General features: G+C 47.1%; 1 protein-coding gene across 5 annotated transcripts in view; it reads right to left on the bottom strand.

The window, feature by feature from the left end:
- The window catches only part of tacc1 (transforming, acidic coiled-coil containing protein 1), a 212,889-nt gene that overhangs the window by 76,275 nt on the left and 115,644 nt on the right, over positions 1-20,970 (bottom strand). For all 5 annotated transcript variants that reach the window (XR_011886958.1, XM_072266464.1, XM_072266465.1 and 2 more), the window contains exon 3: positions 4,702-5,776. Coding sequence is in view for 4 of the 5 variants with exons in the window: in XM_072266464.1 (XP_072122565.1) it covers positions 4,702-5,776 (1,075 nt within the window). In the remaining variant the exon portion in view is untranslated. The remainder of the gene's footprint in view (positions 1-4,701; positions 5,777-20,970) is intronic.

Below are 20,970 nucleotides of genomic sequence, written 5' to 3'. Positions count from 1 at the left end.
TGAGGTCCAGAGGTGGATGTTACCTGTCAACCTGCACTCTTAAGACTGCACTGTGGGCTGCAGTGATCCTCAGATTGGACATGGGGTTCAGAGACTCCTTTCCGACCCCTATACCAAGGGATGAAGCAACTGCCGGGCTTCAGTGACTGTTGGTTTGGATAGAAGAGGAGAGAGTATGAGACATCAACAGGCCACATTGCCTCTCTACCATTTCCTCTTCGCCTACAACAGGGTGGGAGAACGGGCAGTGTTTCACGGCACACTGTGAGGCACCACAGGGTTATGTCCTGTCATTAGAAGCAGGACGAGGCCTCTAATGGAAACACAAAAGATTCTGCGGACGCTGGAAATCCGGAGCAACACACACAAAATGCTGGAGGAACCCAGCAGGTCAGGCAGCATCTATGAAGGGGAATAAACAGCCGACCTTTCAGACTGACAATGGCCTTCTGATGATTGCTATCAGCCCAAACCTTCGACTTTTCATTTCCCTCCACAGATGCTGCCTGAGCCACTGAGTTCCTCCAGCATTCTGTGTGCGCTACTGTAACGGAAACCTCGGGGGGCACCCACTGTTACTCTGTAGAGGGGGCTGCAGGCAAGTGACGGTGTGACAGGCCACTGCAGGGAGATGAGCACCAGTGCTGCTCAGATTCAGAGGAAGTGTTCGGGTGAGGTGCAAGAGAGGGCATCAACAGACAGTCCAATGAAAGCTCCTGGAGGGAGAGCCACTGACAAGGGGTTAGTGGGGAGGGAGGGGCGGCGATAAAGATAGTGAATTATGCAGCGGATGCAGCGAGACTCAGAGGTTAAGTGAGTGGGCAAGGGTCTGGCATATGGAGCACAACATTGGTAAATGTGGAAAGGTCACAGGTTATTTAACGGTGAAAGATAGCAGCATGCTGTTGTGCAGAGCAACTTGAGAGAGCTTGTGCACAAATCGCAAAAGGTTGGTTTGCAGGTGCAGCAGGTTATCAAGAAGGCAAGTGGGAAGTTGGCCTCCATTGCTAGAGGGATTGAATTTAAGAGCAGAAGGGTTATGAAGAGTACTGCTGAGACCACAGCCGGAGTATGGCATGCAGTTCTGGCCTCCTTACTTGAGGAGATATTCACTGGCTTTGGAGGTGATGCAGAGGAAGTTCACCAGGTTGATTCTGGAGACGACAGGCTACCCTATGAGGACAGATGGAGTTGTTTGGGTCTATACTCGCTGGAATTCAGAAGAATGAGAGGGAATCATACAGAGACATAGAACATTATGAAAGGGACAGATGAGATACAGGAAAATGGTTTCTACTGGAAAGTGACCCTAGAACAAGGGGACATAACCTCAAGATTCGGGGAATCAATTTAGAATGGAAATGAGAAGAAACTGCTTTTCCCAGAGAATAGCAAATCTGTGTAATTCTCTGCCCAGGGAAGCAGTAGTGGCTACCTCATTAAGTATATTTAGAATACAATTGGATTTTTTTTTTTTGGATAGTAGGGGAATTAAGGGTTTTGGGGAAAAGGAGCTGAGTCCATGGCCAGATCAGCCATGATCATTTTGAATGGTAGAGCAGGCTCCACCGGCCAGATATTCTACTTCTGCTCCTAATTCCTATAATTCTTTCAGCTCCGAAATATCCTATTCTAAGCCCAAGTGTATAGCACAGTTGATGCAACACACAGTTCCTGGTTCACTGTCCAATCTGAAGTAGCTCACCCGTATTCAGTACCCTAGCCCATAGCCAGGTGCTGTGATGGCTCACCATTTCCTTTCTCAGTGGATCAAGCAACTAGAAAGGGCTTCTTATTTACACCATCATCATAATTGAGGCAGGGAGAGCTGGGCAGGAAATTAACGGGAAACCCGAAGCAATGGAACTCTCAGGTATTGGCTTGGTAGAAATGAGACCCGATGCTGGAACACAGGCACTGTGGGCTGAATAGCCTCATGCTAAGCTCTGCAGCCTGATTTGAATCATAGTCAGAGAATAGATTAGTGTCCGAGGTCAATAGTTCCCCCACCCCCCCATATCTGGGGTGCACGGAGTTCTTCAGTGGATTTGAACTTGGGGGAAGCAGGAAGAAGCAGCAACCCATCGCTTGCAAGTCTGAATCATCCCAGGGTCTCCATGAGCTAGAAGTGTCAACACTAAATATTAGCAAGCAAATCCCTTCGGGGAAAAAGAGACCTTCATCCTTAACTAACAACCCCTCCAACCCTTGAACTATCAGCGAGGCACTGCTCACAGGGCAGTCTTCTTCTGACCTCTGCCCTCTGACCTGACACACAGAGGGACAGAGTCACCAAACTTCTCCACTCAGCACCGGGGGGGGGGGGGGGGGGGAGGAGGGGGTGTGGATGCTCTCCACATCAGCTTTTTCTGAGGGCCGTCATGTTGTGTCATGAAGCAAAGCTCTCAGGGTTGTCCAGAGCAAGGCCATAGATGGTAAAGCCTAAGGACATTGCTCACGGCCTGTGGCTGCTCAGTGGACCCGAGGGGGTCGGTTCAGCCAGACCGAACAGAGGGGTGTGGTGTTAGTCAACGACGGCATGGGCTGGGCAAAGTGTAACCGACTCCGCAAACTCACACAAGGTACTTCAATGCATAGAGACAAAGCCTAGATATCAAAAGGAAAAGAGGGAGGGGGGTAGAGAGAGTGGGGGGGAGAGAGAGAGAGTGGGGGGAGAGAGGGAGAGAGTGGGGGGAGAGAGGGAGAGAGTGGGAGAGAGGGAGAGAGAGAGAGTGGGAGAGAGAGTGTGGGAGAGAGAGTGTGGGAGAGAGAGCGTGCAAGAGAGACAGAGAGTGCAAGAGGGAAATTGTGCGGGAGAGAGAGAGAGTGTGGGAGGGAGAGACTGTGGGAGAGAGAGAGTGCAGGAGAGAGAGAGTGGGAGAGAGAGAGTGCGGGAGATAGAGGGTGTGGGAGAGAGAGAAGGAGAGAGCGTGTGGGAGAGAGAGAGAAGGAGAGGGGGTAGAGAGAGAATGTGAGAGAGAGAGAGTGCGAGAGAGAGAGAGTGCGGGAGATAGGGTGTGGGAGATAGAGGGTGTGGGAGAGAGAGAGTGCGGGAGACAGAGGGTGTGGGAGACAGAGGGTGCGGGAGAGAGAGAGTGTGGGAGAGAGAGAGAAGGAGAGGGGGTAGAGAGAGAATGTGAGAGAGAGAGTGCGCGGGAGAGAGAGAGTGCGGGAGAGAGAGAGTGTGGGGGAGAGAGTGTGGGGGAGAGAGAGAGTGGGGAGAGAGAGTGGGGAGAGAGAGAGAGTGGGGAGAGAGAGAGTGGGAGAGAGGGAGAGAGAGAGTGGGAGAGAGTGTGGGAGAGAGAGAGTGCAAGAGAGACAGAGAGTGCAAGAGAGAGAGTGTGTGGGAGAGAGAGAGTGCGGGGGAGAGAGAGAGTGCGGGAGAGAGAGGGTGTGGGAGAGAGAGAGGAGAGGGGGTAGAGAGAGAATGTGAGAGAGAGACAGAGGGTGCGGGAGACAGAGGGTGCGGGAGATAGAGGGTGTGGGAGATAGAGAGAAGGAGAGGGGGTAGAGAGAGAATGTGAGAGAGAGAGACTGTGGGAGAGAGAGTGTGGGAGAGAGGGAGAGAGAGAGAGTGGGAGAGAGACAGTGCGGGAGATAGAGACTGTGGGAGAGAGAGAGTGTGGGGGAGAGAGAGAGTGCGGGAGAGAGAGAGAGAGTGCGGGAGATAGAGACTGTGAGAGAGAGAGTGTGCGGGAGAGAGAGGGTGCAAGAGAGACAGAGTGCGGGAGAGAGAAAGTGCGGGAGATAAAGGGTGTGGGAGAGAGAGAAAAGGAGAGAGAGTGTGAGAGAGAGAGTGCGGGAGATAGAGAGTGCGGGCGATAGAGAGTGTGGGAGATAGAGAGTGCGGGAGATAGAGAGTGCGGGAGATAGAGAGTGTGGGAGAGAGAGAAGGAGAGGGGGTAGAGAGAGAATGTGAGAGAGAGAGTGTGGGAGATAGAGGGTGTGGGAGATAGAGGGTGTGGGAGATAGAGGGTGTGGGAGATAGAGGGTGTGGGTGAGAGAGAGTGCGGGAGACAGAGGGTGTGGGAGATAGAGAGAAGGAGAGGGGGTAGAGAGAGAACGTGAGAGAGAGAGGGTGTGGAGAGAGAGAGAGTGTGGGAGAGAGAAAGAGAGAGAGAGAGAGTGGGAGAGAGAGTGCGGGAAATAGAGACTGTGGGAGAGAGAGAGTGCGGGAGATAGAGGGAAGGAGAGGGGGTAGAGAGAGAATGAGAGAGAGAGAGAGAGTGTGGAGAGAGAGACTGTGGGAGAGAGAGAGTGTGGGAGAGAGGGAGAGAGAGAGAGAGGGAGTGGGAGAGAGAGAGTGCGGGAGATAGAGACTGTGGGAGAGAGAGAGTGCGGGAGAGAGACTGTGAGAGAGAGAGTGTGCAGGAGAGAGAGGGTGTGGGAGAGAGAGAGAAGGGGAGGGGGTAGAGAGAGAATGTGAGAGAGAGAGAGTGTGGAGAGAGAGACTGTGGGAGAGAGAGAGTGTGGGAGAGAGGGAGAGAGAGAGAGGGAGTGGGAGAGAGAGAGTGCGGGAGATAGAGACTGTGGGAGAGAGAGAGTGCGGGAGAGAGACTGTGAGAGAGAGAGTGTGCAGGAGAGAGAGGGTGTGGGAGAGAGAGAGAAGGGGAGGGGGTAGAGAGAGAATGTGAGAGAGAGTGTGTGTGGAGAGAGAGAGGGAGAGGGACAGCATGAGGAAAGAATGGAGGTAACACTCACGTTATCACTCGAGGCTTGGGCTTCCTTGGTGACGCCTTTGTTACATCCTCCTCGCCAGCCACCTCAAGGGCCTCTGGCTCAGTCTCCCTGGTCTCCGGCTTCACAGAGGAGGGGGGCTCGTCCACGAGGGCCAGACTTTTCGAGGGCTTGAAAGGGTCGGCTACGTCCTCGAACCGCTCGGGGTCAAACCCGTACGTCCCTTTCGGCGCAGTGGGTGAATTCCGCAGACCGGAGCCGCTGCCGAAGGGGTTGAAGTTGGGGTCATCCCACTGGACTGAATCCAAGTTGTAAGATTTTTTGGGAATGGGAATGTCATCAGAATTGGGGACGTGTGAGGCTTCGTCCTTTTCTTCCGGAGGGGCTGGCTTGAGCGCGGTCGGTCTCTGCTTCTTCCCGCCCCGGCCACCAGACTTCCTGCCTGCCTTCTTGGCCACGGGCACCCGGGTCTCAGTGTTCTCCTTGTCCTCGGAGAAGTCGAAAGCCAGCTTCAGCACCGCCCCGTTGCTGTCTGCCTGCGGCCCCGTCCCCTCCTCACCCTCGGCCTCCAGGGTGTGACCATGGGCTGGAGGAGAGTCCTGCAGCCTGCAACCCCCTGAGGTGAAAGGGTTGATGCTGTTGTCGAAGTTGTTGGGGTCAAAGTTGTAGGATGACCTTGGCATTGGCATGGCTTCGCTGTCACCCACTGCCCCCAGCTCCAGCGATGGAGGGGGGGCCTTTTTATGTTTGGTCTTGCTGCCTGAGACCTCCAAGCATTCTTCTGCCTGTTCCTTTGTGGATGGTGCTGCCTCAGGAACAGTCATGCCTCCTTCTTGTGGACCCACACCCGTTGGCGTGCACCGGGTTACCGCCGAAAACGGCGGAGCCTCGCTGCCCGCCTGACCTTCAGAGGCAAGCTCCTCGTTCCTTGCTGAGCTCTCCAGGGACGGAGACCCTCCAGGGGTGCCGGTGGTGCCCGCGGTGTCCGGTGGAACGTCACAGTGGACTGGGGCTGCCTCTGGTGACGGGCCGCTTGCTGCTTGCCCCTCTGCAGGTGGACGGGCTCCCGGTGATAAGTGCTCGTCTTCAGTCTGCAACCCTGCGGCGGGCAAGGGGGCACAGTCAGCGGCAGAACAAACACGACAGGCTGGAGCCCTGCAAGGGAAACCCCACCTCCCCCCACCAACGCCCCACGTGGAAACAGCCAACGCCGCCCGCATGGGCCTGCTTACCAAGTCCGGAAAGATCAACGAACAGACAGGTCGTTACCAGTTTACCCCAACACTTCAGCTGGGCTTTGCTTTTCATAACGGGAAGCCTTACAGTCACACAACACGGAAACAAACTCTTCAACTCAAGTTATCCGTGCCGAACAAGGTGTGTGCGGATGCTCAATGCAGGGACGCCATGCAAACTCCACGCCAACAGCACCCAAGCTCAGACTGAACCTGGCTCTCTGGCACTGCAAAGGCCGCAGTTCCACCAGTTGCCTCTGTTTGGCCCTTATCCATATAAACTAGGGATTCCCAACTTTCTTTTGTGCCATGGACCAATACCATTAAGCAAGGGGTCCATGGACCCTCAGATTGAGAATTCCTGCTTTGGACCTTTCCTATCTATATACCATCAAATGACTTTTAGATGTATTAATGTACCCGTCTCAATCATTACCTCTGGCAACCTGTCTCATGTATCTATCAACCACTGCATGAAGAATTTGCACCTCAGGTCCCTTTTAAATCATTCCTCTTTCACCTTAACCCTCTGCCCTCAGGTTTTTGGTTCCTTTTTCACTGGGAAAGGACGGTGTGCTTCTCATACGCTACAGAAGGAATACCAACTGATCTTCAGACCACAATGATGCCATTTTCTCCGCCGAACAATGGAGTGAGTTGGGTTGCACAGTATGATCTCCACCAGGCCACCGGGGATCTGCGAGGTGAGGCAATGCATCTCCTCACACGGGTGTGAGAACTGCAGAGGCAGAGCTTATCAGAGACCACTGTCACTTGTTGTGACTTGTTGTGAAACTAATTGTGACAGGGGCAGAGACCAGCAGCATGGTGACCTTGTCCCAGCACGAGATCGTACAGCGCACGCACTTGGAGAAATAAGGGAACACGAAAATACTGGGAGGACAGAACCTTCGTCTTGCCCAGGAATTGTACGGCCCGCCATTCCCGGGAACCATGCAACTCGCACGATGCAGGAACTACGGTTTGTAGGATTCATACCTTGCGAGAGCTTGTTGACATGTATCTTACAGGAAATGCACAACCCAGAACCTGAACACTGAATAAATGCATGTCTCAGAAATGGGTTGGCGCGTTGCAGCCTTTGTACACAGATCAAAACTTCTGGAGGCATTCTACGTAGTTACAAAAGAAACTGCAGTTTCTGAAATCGAGGGCAAAAAAAAAACATCTGCTGGAGGAACACAGTGGGTCAGGCAACATATAGACCAGGGGTTCCCATTTTTTTTTTGTGCTGTGGACCCCTACCATTAACCAACTCTGGGTTGGCAATCCCTCATCTAGACTGATACAAGATCTTGACCTGAGTCACCAACGATCCCTTTTCCCTATGCTTACCCCACTGTGAGCCTTCAGCAATTTGATTTTTACTTCCAGGCAGAAATGTGTTTGCAATGTAGCCAGAAACATCAATAGTGCAAGAGTTTTATTCCTTTAAAGGGCCAAGTGATGTAATTAAAACAACAGCTCGGGAGCAGGAAGCACATCACCAAAAGTACAAAACCTTGTCATCTGACTCCACAATCAATCTTCCCAATGTTTGCTCCTGAATGAAGCCATGCTATATCCTGCTCACAAGGAACTGCCTTGGGTAAAAGTTAACACTCCATACACACACCAGCATCTGCCACGAAAGCAGTCAAACAACATTGCAGAAGTTAGTGACTTAACAGAAAGTTGAAGTATATTGGGAACTAAGGGCAAGATAATCAAAATGACACTGCAAGCAAGGGGCTTGCAACTAGTACACAGGTGGAGAGATGTATGAGTTATTGACAGCTGTAACCTTAAGAGAGTGTATAGTGCCCCTGGATCCATAGTATGGTTCTGATACTTTTGCCGCAAAGGATCCCAGGCTGTGGAACCAGCGTGTGAGTGTGATCAGTTCTCATAATAGTTGAGCAAGGGTCCATTTAAAATGGCTTGGCAGAGTCTGCTTCAGTGTAGAATTCATTCCAATCGAAACCCAAGCCTAGGGTTATAAACCCATCCTATCCCAGCACTACCATTATGATAGGTGGAACGTCCTATTAAACAAATATTGATCAGCAGCAGAGAACATGTTTAGAAATCAGTCAGATCTGTGCAAAGTACAGAGCAGGGCCGACGTGATCCCAAAGCCAAATGACAAGTCAGAACCTGCACCCGACTGTATCCCAACGGGAATACAATAACAACACGGGGGGTTGTCTGATGTGTCTCAAAGTACTCACACTGCTCCGCCCTGAGTATTTTATCAGAGTACATTCCTGACTCGACCTGAACTTCGTACACGATGGGTTCTATCCAAGTGGGGCGAGGAGTCTCTCACTCTCAGCACAGGTCCAAAGCAGGGTTGTGAGAACACATGAAAGTTACTAAATGAAACTAATTGAAGATCCACTACATTCCTGTTACTTTTTGTTGCAAGGGACTGAAATGTAACTTCGCGGCAGTTTGAAATAGCTTTACAAAGCCCGAGTCCAGGTCATCCGCGGACACCTTGCACTGGATAGGGTCAGCAACACACGTAAGAGAGGACCCGAGATTCCAAAAAAACTTTCCAGGCGGCCTTAATAATAGCAGAAAAACACTTAATAATGGAGAACTGTTGAGGTGGAGTCACATCACAACAGGACTGCCAATTTGTACACCGCAAGGTTCCACGTAAGAAAACATGGCAATAACCAAATAATTTCTTTCTTTTTCATGAGGCAGAACGAGGGATAACTGTTGCCCAGTGAACTAGAGATCTCTCTCTGCTCTTCTTCAATGTGGAATCTTCACAAGCACCTGAGAGAGCAGACAACCCTCATTCCAATGTTTGGATGAGGAGCAGAGAGAGGCCACTCGTTCCCTCTATCCTATTTCAATAGACAATGATTGATCTGACTACAACCACAACTCCACATGCCCAGCCAGTAGCCTTGAACTAATTTCTCATCAGCCAACTTTCCCTCAGTTCTCATGTAAGTTTTTTTAAACTTTAGATTATTTGTTCAACTGAGCTTAAGTGCACAATGTGGCTTAACACATTTCATGATTAATCATATACGCTGCTGCTGAATAAATTGGAGCCCTTCTTTGCTACCTTGCAGCAACAGGTAGACACACACCAACCTGCACACTTAAACAGGATATACATTGTTCTCAAAGTGGACTAACAGGACATAGTGCAGTGATTTTGAACTGCTGTTGTATATGTCCACACAGCAGCCCTCCTGGACTTTCCAGTCTACACAGTGTGGTAACACTGAAAGCACATCAAGTTAGACAGTGGAATATCAAAAGTCCCACACCGCCCTTGAACTCACCAGAAACTAACAGCATTTTCTAATTGGGCAAATTCCTATCTGGCCCCCTCTGCTCTGTGTCATTCCAGACTCCAGATTGTTTAATGTCATTTCCAGTACACAAGTTTAAAGGAGATAAAAATAATTGTTACTCCAGATCTGATGCAGTACAAATAAAGACACAATAAGATAAAGAACACAATAATAAAAAGTACAATAAATATAAATACATAAGATAATTTATATACATAGATTAATTGTCTGTCCATAAAGTGCTACTAGGCACAGGAGTGTCAGGAGTGCACATAAGATAACTGATAGGAAATGATAAAGTGGTGGTTGGGGGTTGTAGAGGGGTGGGTTAATGAGTGGACATGTTGGTCAGCCTTATTGCTTGGAGAAAGTAACTGTTTTTGAGTCTGGTGGTCCTGGCATGGATGCTACGTAGCCTCCTTCCTAATGGGAATGGGACAAACAGTCCATGAACAGGGTGGGTGAGATCCTTCTTGATGTTACTGGCCCCTTTCTGTATATATGTCGTTGATGGCAATTGATGATCCATCCATTTAGATGGCTTTGCCAACTTCCATTAAAAAGGTAAATGAAATCGATTTTTTTCTTCTTTTATGTACGAACAGAAACATTTAACTTAATTTACAATTCCTTTTGGGTGATTTTATTTAATCTGTTTAAAAAATTTATTTTTTAGATACTTAAATGCCCTGAAAACCATAAGAATTAAACTATTTGATCCATCGAGTCTGCTCAGCCATTTAATCATGGTTGATGCATTTTCTCAACCCCATTCTCCTGCCTTCTCCCCATAGTCCCTGACCCCTTTACCAATAAAGAACATTTCAATTTTTGCCTTATTTACTTGCCTTGCCCAATGACTTGCCCACTCTGTGGCAACAAATTCCACACATTCACCACCCTCTGAGTGAAGAAATTCCTCCTCTTATCAGATCTAAAAGGGACGTCCCTTTAACCTGAGCCTGTGCTCTCAGATACTAGACTCTCCCAATAATGGAACCATCCTCTCCATGAACACTCTGTCTGGTCCTTTCAGAATCTGGTAGATTGCACTGATAGCCCTCCCCCGACCAATCATCCTGAAATCCATCGAGTACAGGCCCAGAGACATCAAATGTATCTCATACATTAAGCCTTTCATTCCCAAGATCATTGTGATTCTCCTTTGGATCTTCTCCAGACCCAGCACGTCCTTCCTTAGATATAGGGTCCAAGATGACCCTCAATATTCCAAATACGGTCTAACCAACACCTTAAAAATCCTCAGCAATGCATCCTTAATTTATTTTCTTATCCTCTTGTCATGAATGCTAACAGTGCATTTGCCTTCCTTACTACTGATCGAACCTGGAAGTCAACCTTGGGCAAATAGTGAACTTGGACTCTGCGTGTCAGATTTCCAAATTCTCTCCCATTTTAAAATATAGTCTACACCTTTATTCTTCTTGCCAAGGTGCATGGCCCCACAGTTCCCTGTGCTGTGATCCATCGTTTGTGAGGAGAATCTCACCTGGTCCCTCAACACCAGTTCCACAGCAAAGAAAGCCCAGCAGCGTCTCTACTTTCTGCGAAGGCTGAGAAAAGTCCATCTCCCACCCCCCATCCTCACCACATTCTACAGAGGTTGTATTGAGAGCATCCTGAGCAGCTGCATCACTGCCTGGTTCAGAAATTGCACCATCTCAGATCGCAAGACCCTGCAGCGGATAGTGAGGTCAGCTGAGAAGATCATCGGGGTCTCTCTTCCCGCTATTACAGACATTTACACCACACGCTGCATCCGTAAAGCAAACAGCATTACGAAGGACCCCACGCACCCCTCATACAAACTCTTCTCCCTTCTGCCATCTGGAAAAAGGCACCGAAGCATTCGGGCTCTCACGACCAGACTACGTAACAGTTTCTTTCCCCAAGGCATCAGACTCCTCAATACCCAGAGCCTGGACTGACACCAACCTACTGCCCTCTATTGTGCCTATTGTCTTGTTTATTATTTATTGTAATACCTGCACTGTTTTGTGCACTTTATGCAGTCCTGGGTAGGTCTGTAGTCTAGTGTGGTTTTGTGTTGTTTTACATAGTTCAGTGTAGTTTTTGTATTGTTTCATATAGCACCATGGTCCTGAAAAACGTTATCTCATTTTTACTGTGTATTGTACCAGCAGTTATGGTCGAAATGACAATAAAGAGTGACTACTTGACTTGACTTGATCTACCATTTCATTGCCTCCTTTCCAAACCTGCCCCAGTCCTTCTGGAGTCTCAGTACCTCCACAACACTACCTGCCCCTCCACCCTGTAATTGTATCATCAACTATTTCTAAATAGTGAGAATGAAATAATAGATGTATCCACCACCTGAGGTCTAGTCACCCATAGCAGTCAAACAGCCACCAAGTATTAATGCAGGGAGGTCAACACTACACTCAATAAGGGATCAACCACGTCTCAATCGTTTGTGTTCATCATGGGATTGCTGACCACACAGTCAATATACTAACATTCTCCTTCCCAAGAGACAAAGGTTGCCCAGATAACTGGTGAGAGCATGACCGAATCTGGTACAGAGGGCAGCAAGGAGCCTCTGCTGTGCAAACCACGCCAACATTTGCGCCAAAGCCATCAGAAGGCCAGGCCACATCCAAAGTCCGAGCTAAGTATTTAGCAACCTTACACGTTTAGCCCTCCATGACAGCTGAAGCCTTTATCAGCAATGAAACACTATGCATTGAAACCTACCGGTGAATTCGATCGCATGGTCTGTCCAACTGGAATCTACAAGCCTGGAGCAAAAACTCTCTTGCCTTTCAGCAGGTGACCCTGCTACTGTACAGCTAAGCACCACACAGTGAAGCTAAGCATATCTTGGGCAGGATGCAAACTGCCTTTAAGAAAATCCAATAACTTTTACTGTACTGCTAAGCAACTTGTATTTGGTCCAAGACACAGAACTCTTAAACTTCAGTTGCCAGCTCTCTCTCAGCTTACAGACACGAGCCTCTGGCTGAATATTTTCCATTGCTCATCAATCACAACTGACTGCTCACAGGCATCATACAAACTGGCCCCTGTGACTCAATCAACTGGTCAGAACCCAGCTATCTCTGCTCCTCTGCTAAATATTCAGTCCAAACTTGGGAAAGCATGCACACAGAGAAAGGGCTGGCTCATTGAGCAGTGTTTGTGTCTACAGGTCACAGAACCATGCGTTCAATTCTCATTCCAAAGGGTGCAGCACAAAAAAAACAGGGTGGCACACTAATGCAGCACGGAAGGAAGGCAACACCGAGGGAATGCGGCGCGGTCAAGAGGCGCCATCTTTCCTTCTCGGGGTTAAATCAAGGGCCCAGTGAGTATTTTGGTTACACTGTTATAGGAAAGGCTGGAAAAGAAGATCTGAGGATTTGAAATCAAAAAAGATTTAAGAATACAGAGAAAATTTACAAGAATATTGTGGGGACTTGAGGACCTGAGTTATAAGGAAAGGTTGAATAGAATCATAGAATCATCGAAATCCACAGCACATAATGCTGTAGATTTTCGGCCCACAACGTTGAGCCGACCATGTAACCTACTCTAGAAGCTGCCGAGAATTACCCTATCGCATAGCCCTCCATTTTCCTAAGCTAGGTTAGGCCTTTATTTCCTGGTGCATTACAGAATGAGGGGAGACTTGATAGGAGTTTACGAAATTATGAAGGGTATAGACAGGATAAATGCAAGCAGGTGTTTTTTTTTACCATTGAGGTGAGGTGAGGTGAGACTGGAAACTAGCGGTCATAGGTTAAGGGTGAAAGGTAAAACTACCTCACTCAGAGACCGGTGCAAGTGCGGAATAAGCTTCCAGTGAGTTTGATTGCAACATTTAAGAGAAGGTTGGATAAGAACATGGATGGGAGGGGTATGGTCTAGGTGTGGGGTCAATGGGACTAGGCAGAATAACAGTTTGGCAGAGGCTAGATGGGCTGAAGGGCCTGTTTCTGTGGTGTGGTATGGTATGACTCTAAAATTTACAAGAATGTTGAGAGGATTCAAGAAGCTGAGCTATAGGGAGAGATTGAACAGGCTAGGGCTTTATTCCTTGGCTTGTAGGAGACCGAGCAGTGACCTTGCAGAGGTGTATAAAATCGTGAGGTGCATGGACAGGGTGACTGCTGCACCACTCACTAGATACATGGCACACTAACCCTGAAATCTCACACATACAATGTGACCAGATCAGACTGTGCTGTCACAACTGGATGGCTGGTATGAGATCTTGCTGTGCAAAACCCATGTTTGCCCCGTGACACTATCAAAGTACAGCATGCTGGGGCTGTGAATAGCACCACCTGCTCTTTCTCATGTTTTATTTCACTGGCCCACGTGCAGGAACTGGACACATGGCCGAGATTGGAAGAGCTCATTAGAAGCCAAACGCGGGCATCTGAGAAAGCCAGGTCGAAATTTTAATGGTTGCCTGGCAGTCTCCAACACTCCAAGAAATAAAGTCCTATCCTGTTCCACCTCTCCCTATAACTCAGGGCCTTGGAGCCCCTCAAAGGGTCTCTAATATCAGCCCATGGACACACTGCTTCCACACCAGGGGGCCGTCTGGGACCATTTCCGTCATTCTGAATTACTCTGCATTGGCTACATGTCAAGGATTTCCCAATCTCTCGGTTATAAATAATAATGTGTGATAAACCAGTGGCTCCAGAACTGGATCACAATTTGTTATAGAAAAGGCTCAGTCATTCAGATAATTACACAGACAGAGATATATTGACTCAAAATGGAAAACAGCACACTAACCGTTTAAGTTCCAGTGCTGGAAATCGTTCTTACATCTTACTTCTTTTCATCTATCCCTTGATCAAGGACCTACACCGGCCTAGCGCCTTCTGCATTATCTATGAAACACCTAATAAATAATAGTCTTTTTTCAGGTAGGGAGTATAGTACCTAATTTGGATGCAACCAGCTCCCACAAACATGCAGTGTGACAGTGATGGATCATCACAGATCAGGAGACGAGGGGAGTCTCCCTGATTTTTAAATAACACATGGGGCCTTTCAAAAGCCCTGCCAAAACAATTTAACAGCTCCAACAGTGCATCCCTCAGCATTGGAGTGGCGGGCTGCGTTTAAGGGCAGGTGCAGCAAGTAGAACTGCAACCTCGTGGCACCTGTGGGGAGTTTGTAAATTTCTCCCAAGCGCTCCAGTGTCTCCCTCTTCCCAAGGTGTTTAGTTCAGAGGTTATTTGGCCATTGTAGATTGCCCTAAATACATAGGTGAGTGACAGAAGCTGAAGGACTTGATGAGAGAGTGTGGCAAATTTTTAAACAATTGAATTAGTGTAGGCAGGTAATTGAAGGCACAGACTGTTAAGAGCTGAAGAACCTGATTTCCCTGCAGTGTGACTCCATGACTTTTGTGCTCAAGTCTTGGGGCAGTTCTCAGTGACAAACCCCCACTCAGGCACACTTGAACACTGTTCAGCTCAGCCAGAAAATGTTCAATAAGGGAAGATTCATCCTCAAGGACAGACAATGCAGACAAAACAACTAGGAAGACAAAATGAACACAGTTGCATCAATCAGTGTATTGTTCTATGGCACTGCCTTCCAGAAAATCAATGTTTCAACAATCCGCAAGACTAGTTGTTGGACAACCCAAGACAAATGTCATCAACGTGGATACATGGAAGAGAAGGTTCGAGCTCTCCGTTCCACTGAATGAGATTGGAATCAGAATCAGAATCAGGTTTATTATCACTGGCATGTGATGTGAAATTTGTTAACTTAGCTCAATGCAATACAGAATCTAGCAGAGAGAGAGAAAAAAAATAATAAATAAAACAAAACAAGTAAATCAATTACGTATATCGAATAGATTTTTTTTTAAATGTGCAAAAACAGAAATACTGTATATTAGAAAGAAGTGAGGTAGTATCCAAAGCTTCAAAGTCCACTGAGGAAGAAGCTATTCCTGAATCGCTGAGTGTGTGCCTTCAGGCTTCTGTACCTCCTACCTGATGGTAACAGTGAGAAAAGAGCATGCCCTGGGTGCTGGAGGTCTTTAATAATGGACACTGCCTTTCTGAGACACTGCTTCCTAAAGATGTCCTGGATACTTTGTAGGCTAGTACCCAAGATGAAGCTGATTAGATTTACAACTTTCTGCAGCTTCTTTTGGTCCTGTGCAGTAGCCCCTCCATACCAGACAGTGATACAGCCTGTCAGAATGCTCTCCACAGTGCCCCAAATCACCAGTCTGGCTTGGTCATGTGAGACCATAAGACATAGGAGCAGAATTAGGCCATTCAGCCTATCGAGTCTGCTCCGCCATTCCATCATGGTGATCCCGGATCCCACTCAACCCCACACACCTGCCTTCTTGCCATATCCTTAGATGCCCTGACTGATCAGGAAGCGATCAACTTCCGTTTTAAATATACTTGGCCTCCACCACATTCAGTGGCAGAGCATTCTAACAGATTCACTAGTCTCTGGCAATAAAAAAATTCCTCTTTGCCTCTGATCCAAAAGGCTGCCCCTCAGTGCCTTCTAGTTCTGGATACCCCACCATAGGAAATATCCTCTCTACATCCACCCTATCTAGTCTTTTCGATATTTGGTAGGTTTCAATGAGATTCCCCCGCATTCTACTAAATTCCCGTGAGTACAGGCTGCCAAACGCTCCTCTTACATTAACCCCTTCACTCCCAGAATCATCCTCATGAACTGGAGTCTGGACTCTCTCCACTGACATCATATCCTTTCCAAGATATGGGGTCCAAAACTGTTGGCAATACTCCAAGTGCACTCTGACTATTGTCTTATAAAGGCTCAGCATTATCTCCTTGCTTTTATATTCTATTCCCCTTGAAATAAATGCCAACATTGCATTTGCCTTCTTTACCACAGACTCAACCTGTAAACTAACCTTCTGGGAGTTTTGCACAAGAACTTCTGCACCTCTGATGTTTAAACCTTCTCCCTCTTTAGATAATAGTCTGCACTATTGTTACTTTAAGCAAAGTGAATTGTCATACACTTCCCAACAGAGTGTTCCATCTGCCACTTTTTTGCTCATTCTTCCAATTAATCTAAGTCCTGCTGCAATCGCATTGCTTCCTCAGCACTATCTACTCCTCCACCTATCTTCACATCATCCACAAACTTTGCCACAAATCCATCAATTGCATTGTCCAAATCACTGACAAACAATGTGAAATGAAGCAGTCCCCGAGGGATAGAGAAAAACAGCAAGTGCATAACACAGCGTTAAGCTTTCCAAACAAATCATTCCCAATGCCTGGTGGCCAGCCATTTTAATTCAACACCCCATTTCCATTCTGACATGTCAGTCCACGGCCTCCTCTACAGCCATGATCAGGCCACTCTCAGGTTGGAGGAACAACACCTCCTCTTCCATTAGGGTAACTTCCAACCTGATGGCACAAACACTGATTTCTCCAACTCTGGTCATTTCTCCACAGCCTCCTCCCCTTCTCTCATTTTCCGTTCCCTATTCAGTCTGCCCTCTTACCCCTTCTCTTCTCCTCACCGACCTATCACTTTCCTCTGTTGTCCCTCCTCCTCCTTTCTGTCCCATGGTCCACTCTCACCTCCTATTAGATTCCCTCTTCTTCAGCCCTTCAAATTTCTTATCTATCACCTATCTTCGTGCTTCATCTCCCTCTCCCCCACCCACCCCTTTCTCTCTCATCTGGCCTCACCTATCACCATCCAGCCTGTACTCCCTTCCCCTCCCCTCCACCTACTTATTCCGGCTTCTTTGCCCCTCCTTTCCAGTCCTCGTGGTGGGCTCGGCCAAAACGTCGAGTCTTTATTCCTCTCTATAGCTGCTGCCTGACCTGCTGAGGTCTTCCAGCATTGTCTGTGTGTTATTCTGGATTTCCAGCATCTTATCTGTTGCATTGACTTTGAAAACGTTCTTCTATTCCAAAACACTTTTTAATTTTCAAACCCCTCCCATCTCTTCCAGTCCTACAATCTGCTAAGGACCTGACATTCCTCCAATTTCAGACACTTGAGCATCCCTAGATTTAGTTATTCTACCTCTGGCTGGTTTTCAGAATTCCAAGGTTGAGTAGCATCGGTGATGGGGGTGGGAGGGAAGGCATTGTTCAAGTATTGGTTCTGGTAAAAAAAAAAATAATACTGCAGGAATTAATGAATCCCAAAACCTACTAAGCTACCTCTTATGGTTTTAAAGGAGGTTGCAATGAGATAGTGGATACACTGCTTGTCATCTTCCATAATTCCAAAGACTCTGGAACAGTTCCCACAAATTGGTAAAGTAGGAAATGTGACCCATTTATTTAGGAAGGAGGGAGAAAACATGGAAGTATGGACAGGTTAGCCCGGTATTATTGGCAGGGAATATGTTGGAATCTATTATTATGGGTAAAAGGACACAGAAAATATTAATATTAACAGAGACAACATGGACTTAGGACCAAGAATTCACATCTGACAATTTGGTTCAAATTTTCCAAGCTGGTAAATAGATATAGGCAAGCTACCTAATTTGGTGCACTTAGGTCTTCAGAAGGCCATGGATAAGATGTCACAAATCAATTATTAAACAAAATACAGCACATGAGATTGGAGTAATAGACTGCCATGGACTGAGGACTGTTTAATGGACAGAGACAAAGAATAGGAATAAACAGGAAACTGTGACCAGCAACTCAGGAATCAGTGCTGGTGGCTTCTGCCTGTAGGGGATCAAGTGTAATATCTCCAAGGGTGTGCTGAGCACCAGTGTTAGCTGTGAGGAAGATGTAGAGAGACTTCAGGATGATGTATAAAGGTTAAGTGAGTGGACTTGGACATGGTCCACAGAATAAAATGTGGAAGAGTTAAATAGAGAGACTAAATATAGTTAGAGCAGCCTTAGTGTCCTCAAACGGGAATCACTGAGAGTTAATAAACAAGCAATTCGGAAGGCTGATGGTACGATGGCCTAGACTGCAAGAATATTTGAGTATGACAGAATCAGATTTATTATCACTGAGTTATATGATGTGAAATTTGCTTTGTGGCGGCAGTATGGTGTGAAGACATAAAATTGCAATATTAAATAAGAAGGAAAACAAGGTGATGTTTACAGGCACACGGACCGTTCAGAAATCTAATGGCGGAGGAGTTGAGTGTGCATCTTCAGGTTCCTCCTCCGCAATGGTAGTAACGAGAAGCAAGTTTGTTCTGAATGGTGAGGGCAGAAGACACTATACCTCAACTGCATAAATCACAAGTGAGAGAGCAATTGGAATCTAAGAGCTCCTGGGTGGACGGAACCAGGAGTGCTATTATAAGTTTGGTTACTTTAACTTGGGTAGGATACTTGCAATGCAGAGGGAACGTAACGATGGTTCACCAAAGGATGAGCAGTGATTTCATTGAAATGTATCAAATTTCAAGTACTTTGACAGGATAAATTCCACCCGGATGTTTCCACTGCCCGGGATATCCACAAACAAGGGCCTCAGTCTGAAAATAAAGGGCTGGCCACTCAGGACAAAGACAAAGACAAAGGAATTTCTTCCCGGGGATAGGGAACCTCAAGAAGGACACAGAGGCTCAGTCACTGAGTACATACAAGGTTAATAAAATGTTACATGTTTAGGGAATCAACAAAAATGGGGCTGGTACAGGAAAGTTTGCCTGGGTAAAAGATCGACCATGTTCTTTTTCAACGGGGCAGCACAAAGGGGTGAGATAGCCTCCTTCTGCTTCTGTTTCGTGAGTGTTTAATATTTTTTGATTTATTATTGTCACATGTACCAAGATGGGGTGAAAACATTGTCTTGCATATTGTTCATACAGATCAAATCATTACACAGTGCATTGAGCTAGAACAAGATAAAACAATAACAGAATGCAGATTAAAGTGTAACAACTACAGAGAAAGTGCGGTGCAGATGAACAATGAAGTGCAAGATGATAACAAAGCAGATTGTGAGGCCAAGAGTCTATCTTGTTGTACTAGGGAACTGTTTAAGTCTTATAACAGAGGGATAGAAGCTCTCGTTGAGCCAGGTGGTACGTGCTTTCAGGTTCTTGTCCCTTCCGCCCGATGGGAGTGAGAAAAGGGAATGTTTGGGGTGTGAGGGGTCTTTAATTATACTGAGGCAGTCAGCAGTATAGACAGAGTCCATAGAGGGGGGGTTAGTTTCTGCGATGTGCTGAGCTCTGTCCACAACTCTCCTCAGCTTCTTGTGGTCACCAGCAGAGTGGTTGGCATGCCCAGCCAAACGGCATCTAGGTAGGATGCTTTCCATGGTGCATCGATTCAAAAAAATTGGTCAGTGTCGATGGGGGTATGCAAATATGGATGCTGTAACTGGTTCATGGTGTTCGAGGCAGGCTTTATCCAGAATCAGGTAACGTCAGTCAGAGTAAATATAACCATAGTGTAATTCAACTACACTTCTGCTCTTGTTGCTGTTCAGACCTCAGATTTCGTTTGGTACACATCACTACCAAAGTGCCGTGATCTTCCCCCTCACTGGTCACATCATATCTGAAATATACCGCGAGCAAATTGTCCAACATTAGGTTCCCCACTTCCCCTCCAGAGACACTAGTGTACAGCTGTTCTCCTGCCAATATCTGAGTCAGAAGTTCTTCACCCCTTCAGCTTACAGCAGTTGTGAATTCCCACTGCATGACAACGAGGAAAGCTCCTGATATTTTTTTGACGGGCTGTGAAAAAAGACAAGGAGGAGCAAGATGGCAAAAAGTTAATTGCAAATGAAATCCAGGAAGCAAGATCTCCTGAGAAAATATATCATAGAGAGAACACAAGAAAATACGAAAGAAACTTAGGAGTGGCAATGATTTAGGCCAGTGAGGTGGGAGATGAGGTGATGTTTGGGTGGAGGAAGAACGCGGCACAAGTCCATGGAAGGAGATTAACTCCAGAGCCAACTTCATCTTATTCTATTATGCCTGAAAGAAAATGAATCTCAGGGTCGTACATGGTGACATATCTGTACTTTGATAATAAATTTACTTTGAGGCTCAGGACTGTGTTGGGGTGGGAATGGTGGAGGGAGTGGGGGTTATCATCATTAATGGTTCATGAGGGGAAGAATTTAATGGATACTTTGGTCCTCGAAGAAGATCCTCAGACTAAGCTTGCTCTGCTGGCCTTAAACCAGGGGCCTTCCTACTCTCTCTAGGACTGGATCTGCCTACAGCAGCCCTCGGTCCCCGCCTCAACATAACTGGTTCTAGATGTGCATGATAACCTTCGGCGGAGGCAGAGGAGTCTCCCAGCAGTGAGAAGAGCAACAAAATTAAAATATTGAAGTTACATTGCAAACTAAGAAACTTAGCAGGTAGTTAAATACATTAAGATGCAGGAAAAGAAGGTAATATAGAAAAAGATTCATCCTTGTTGCTGGGGTGACACTGGTGAAGTGTGAGACACAAAATACTGGGGGAACCCAGCAGGTAAGACAGCATCTATAGAGGGAAATGGACAGTTGACATTTTGGGTCAAGTCCATACGAAGGGTTTTGCTTCAAAATGTCTACTGTCGAAGTCTTTCCATTGATGCTGCCTGATACATTCAGCTCCTTTAGCGTGTGTCGGTCCAGATTCCTATCTGCCACCTCCTGTGTCTCCACATTGCTCAAGCCAATGTGTCTGTGCTTCACGCACTACACTACCAATAAAGCAGACGGCTTGATATGGTGCTCCTTGTCTTCCCCCAC

This window comes from Mobula birostris, chromosome 8 (assembly GCF_030028105.1).
Source record: "Mobula birostris isolate sMobBir1 chromosome 8, sMobBir1.hap1, whole genome shotgun sequence".
Taxonomy (NCBI): Eukaryota; Metazoa; Chordata; class Chondrichthyes; order Myliobatiformes; family Myliobatidae; genus Mobula; species Mobula birostris.
Note: the sequence above shows the minus strand (reverse complement) of the source record. Positions and strands in the feature narration are given on the sequence as shown.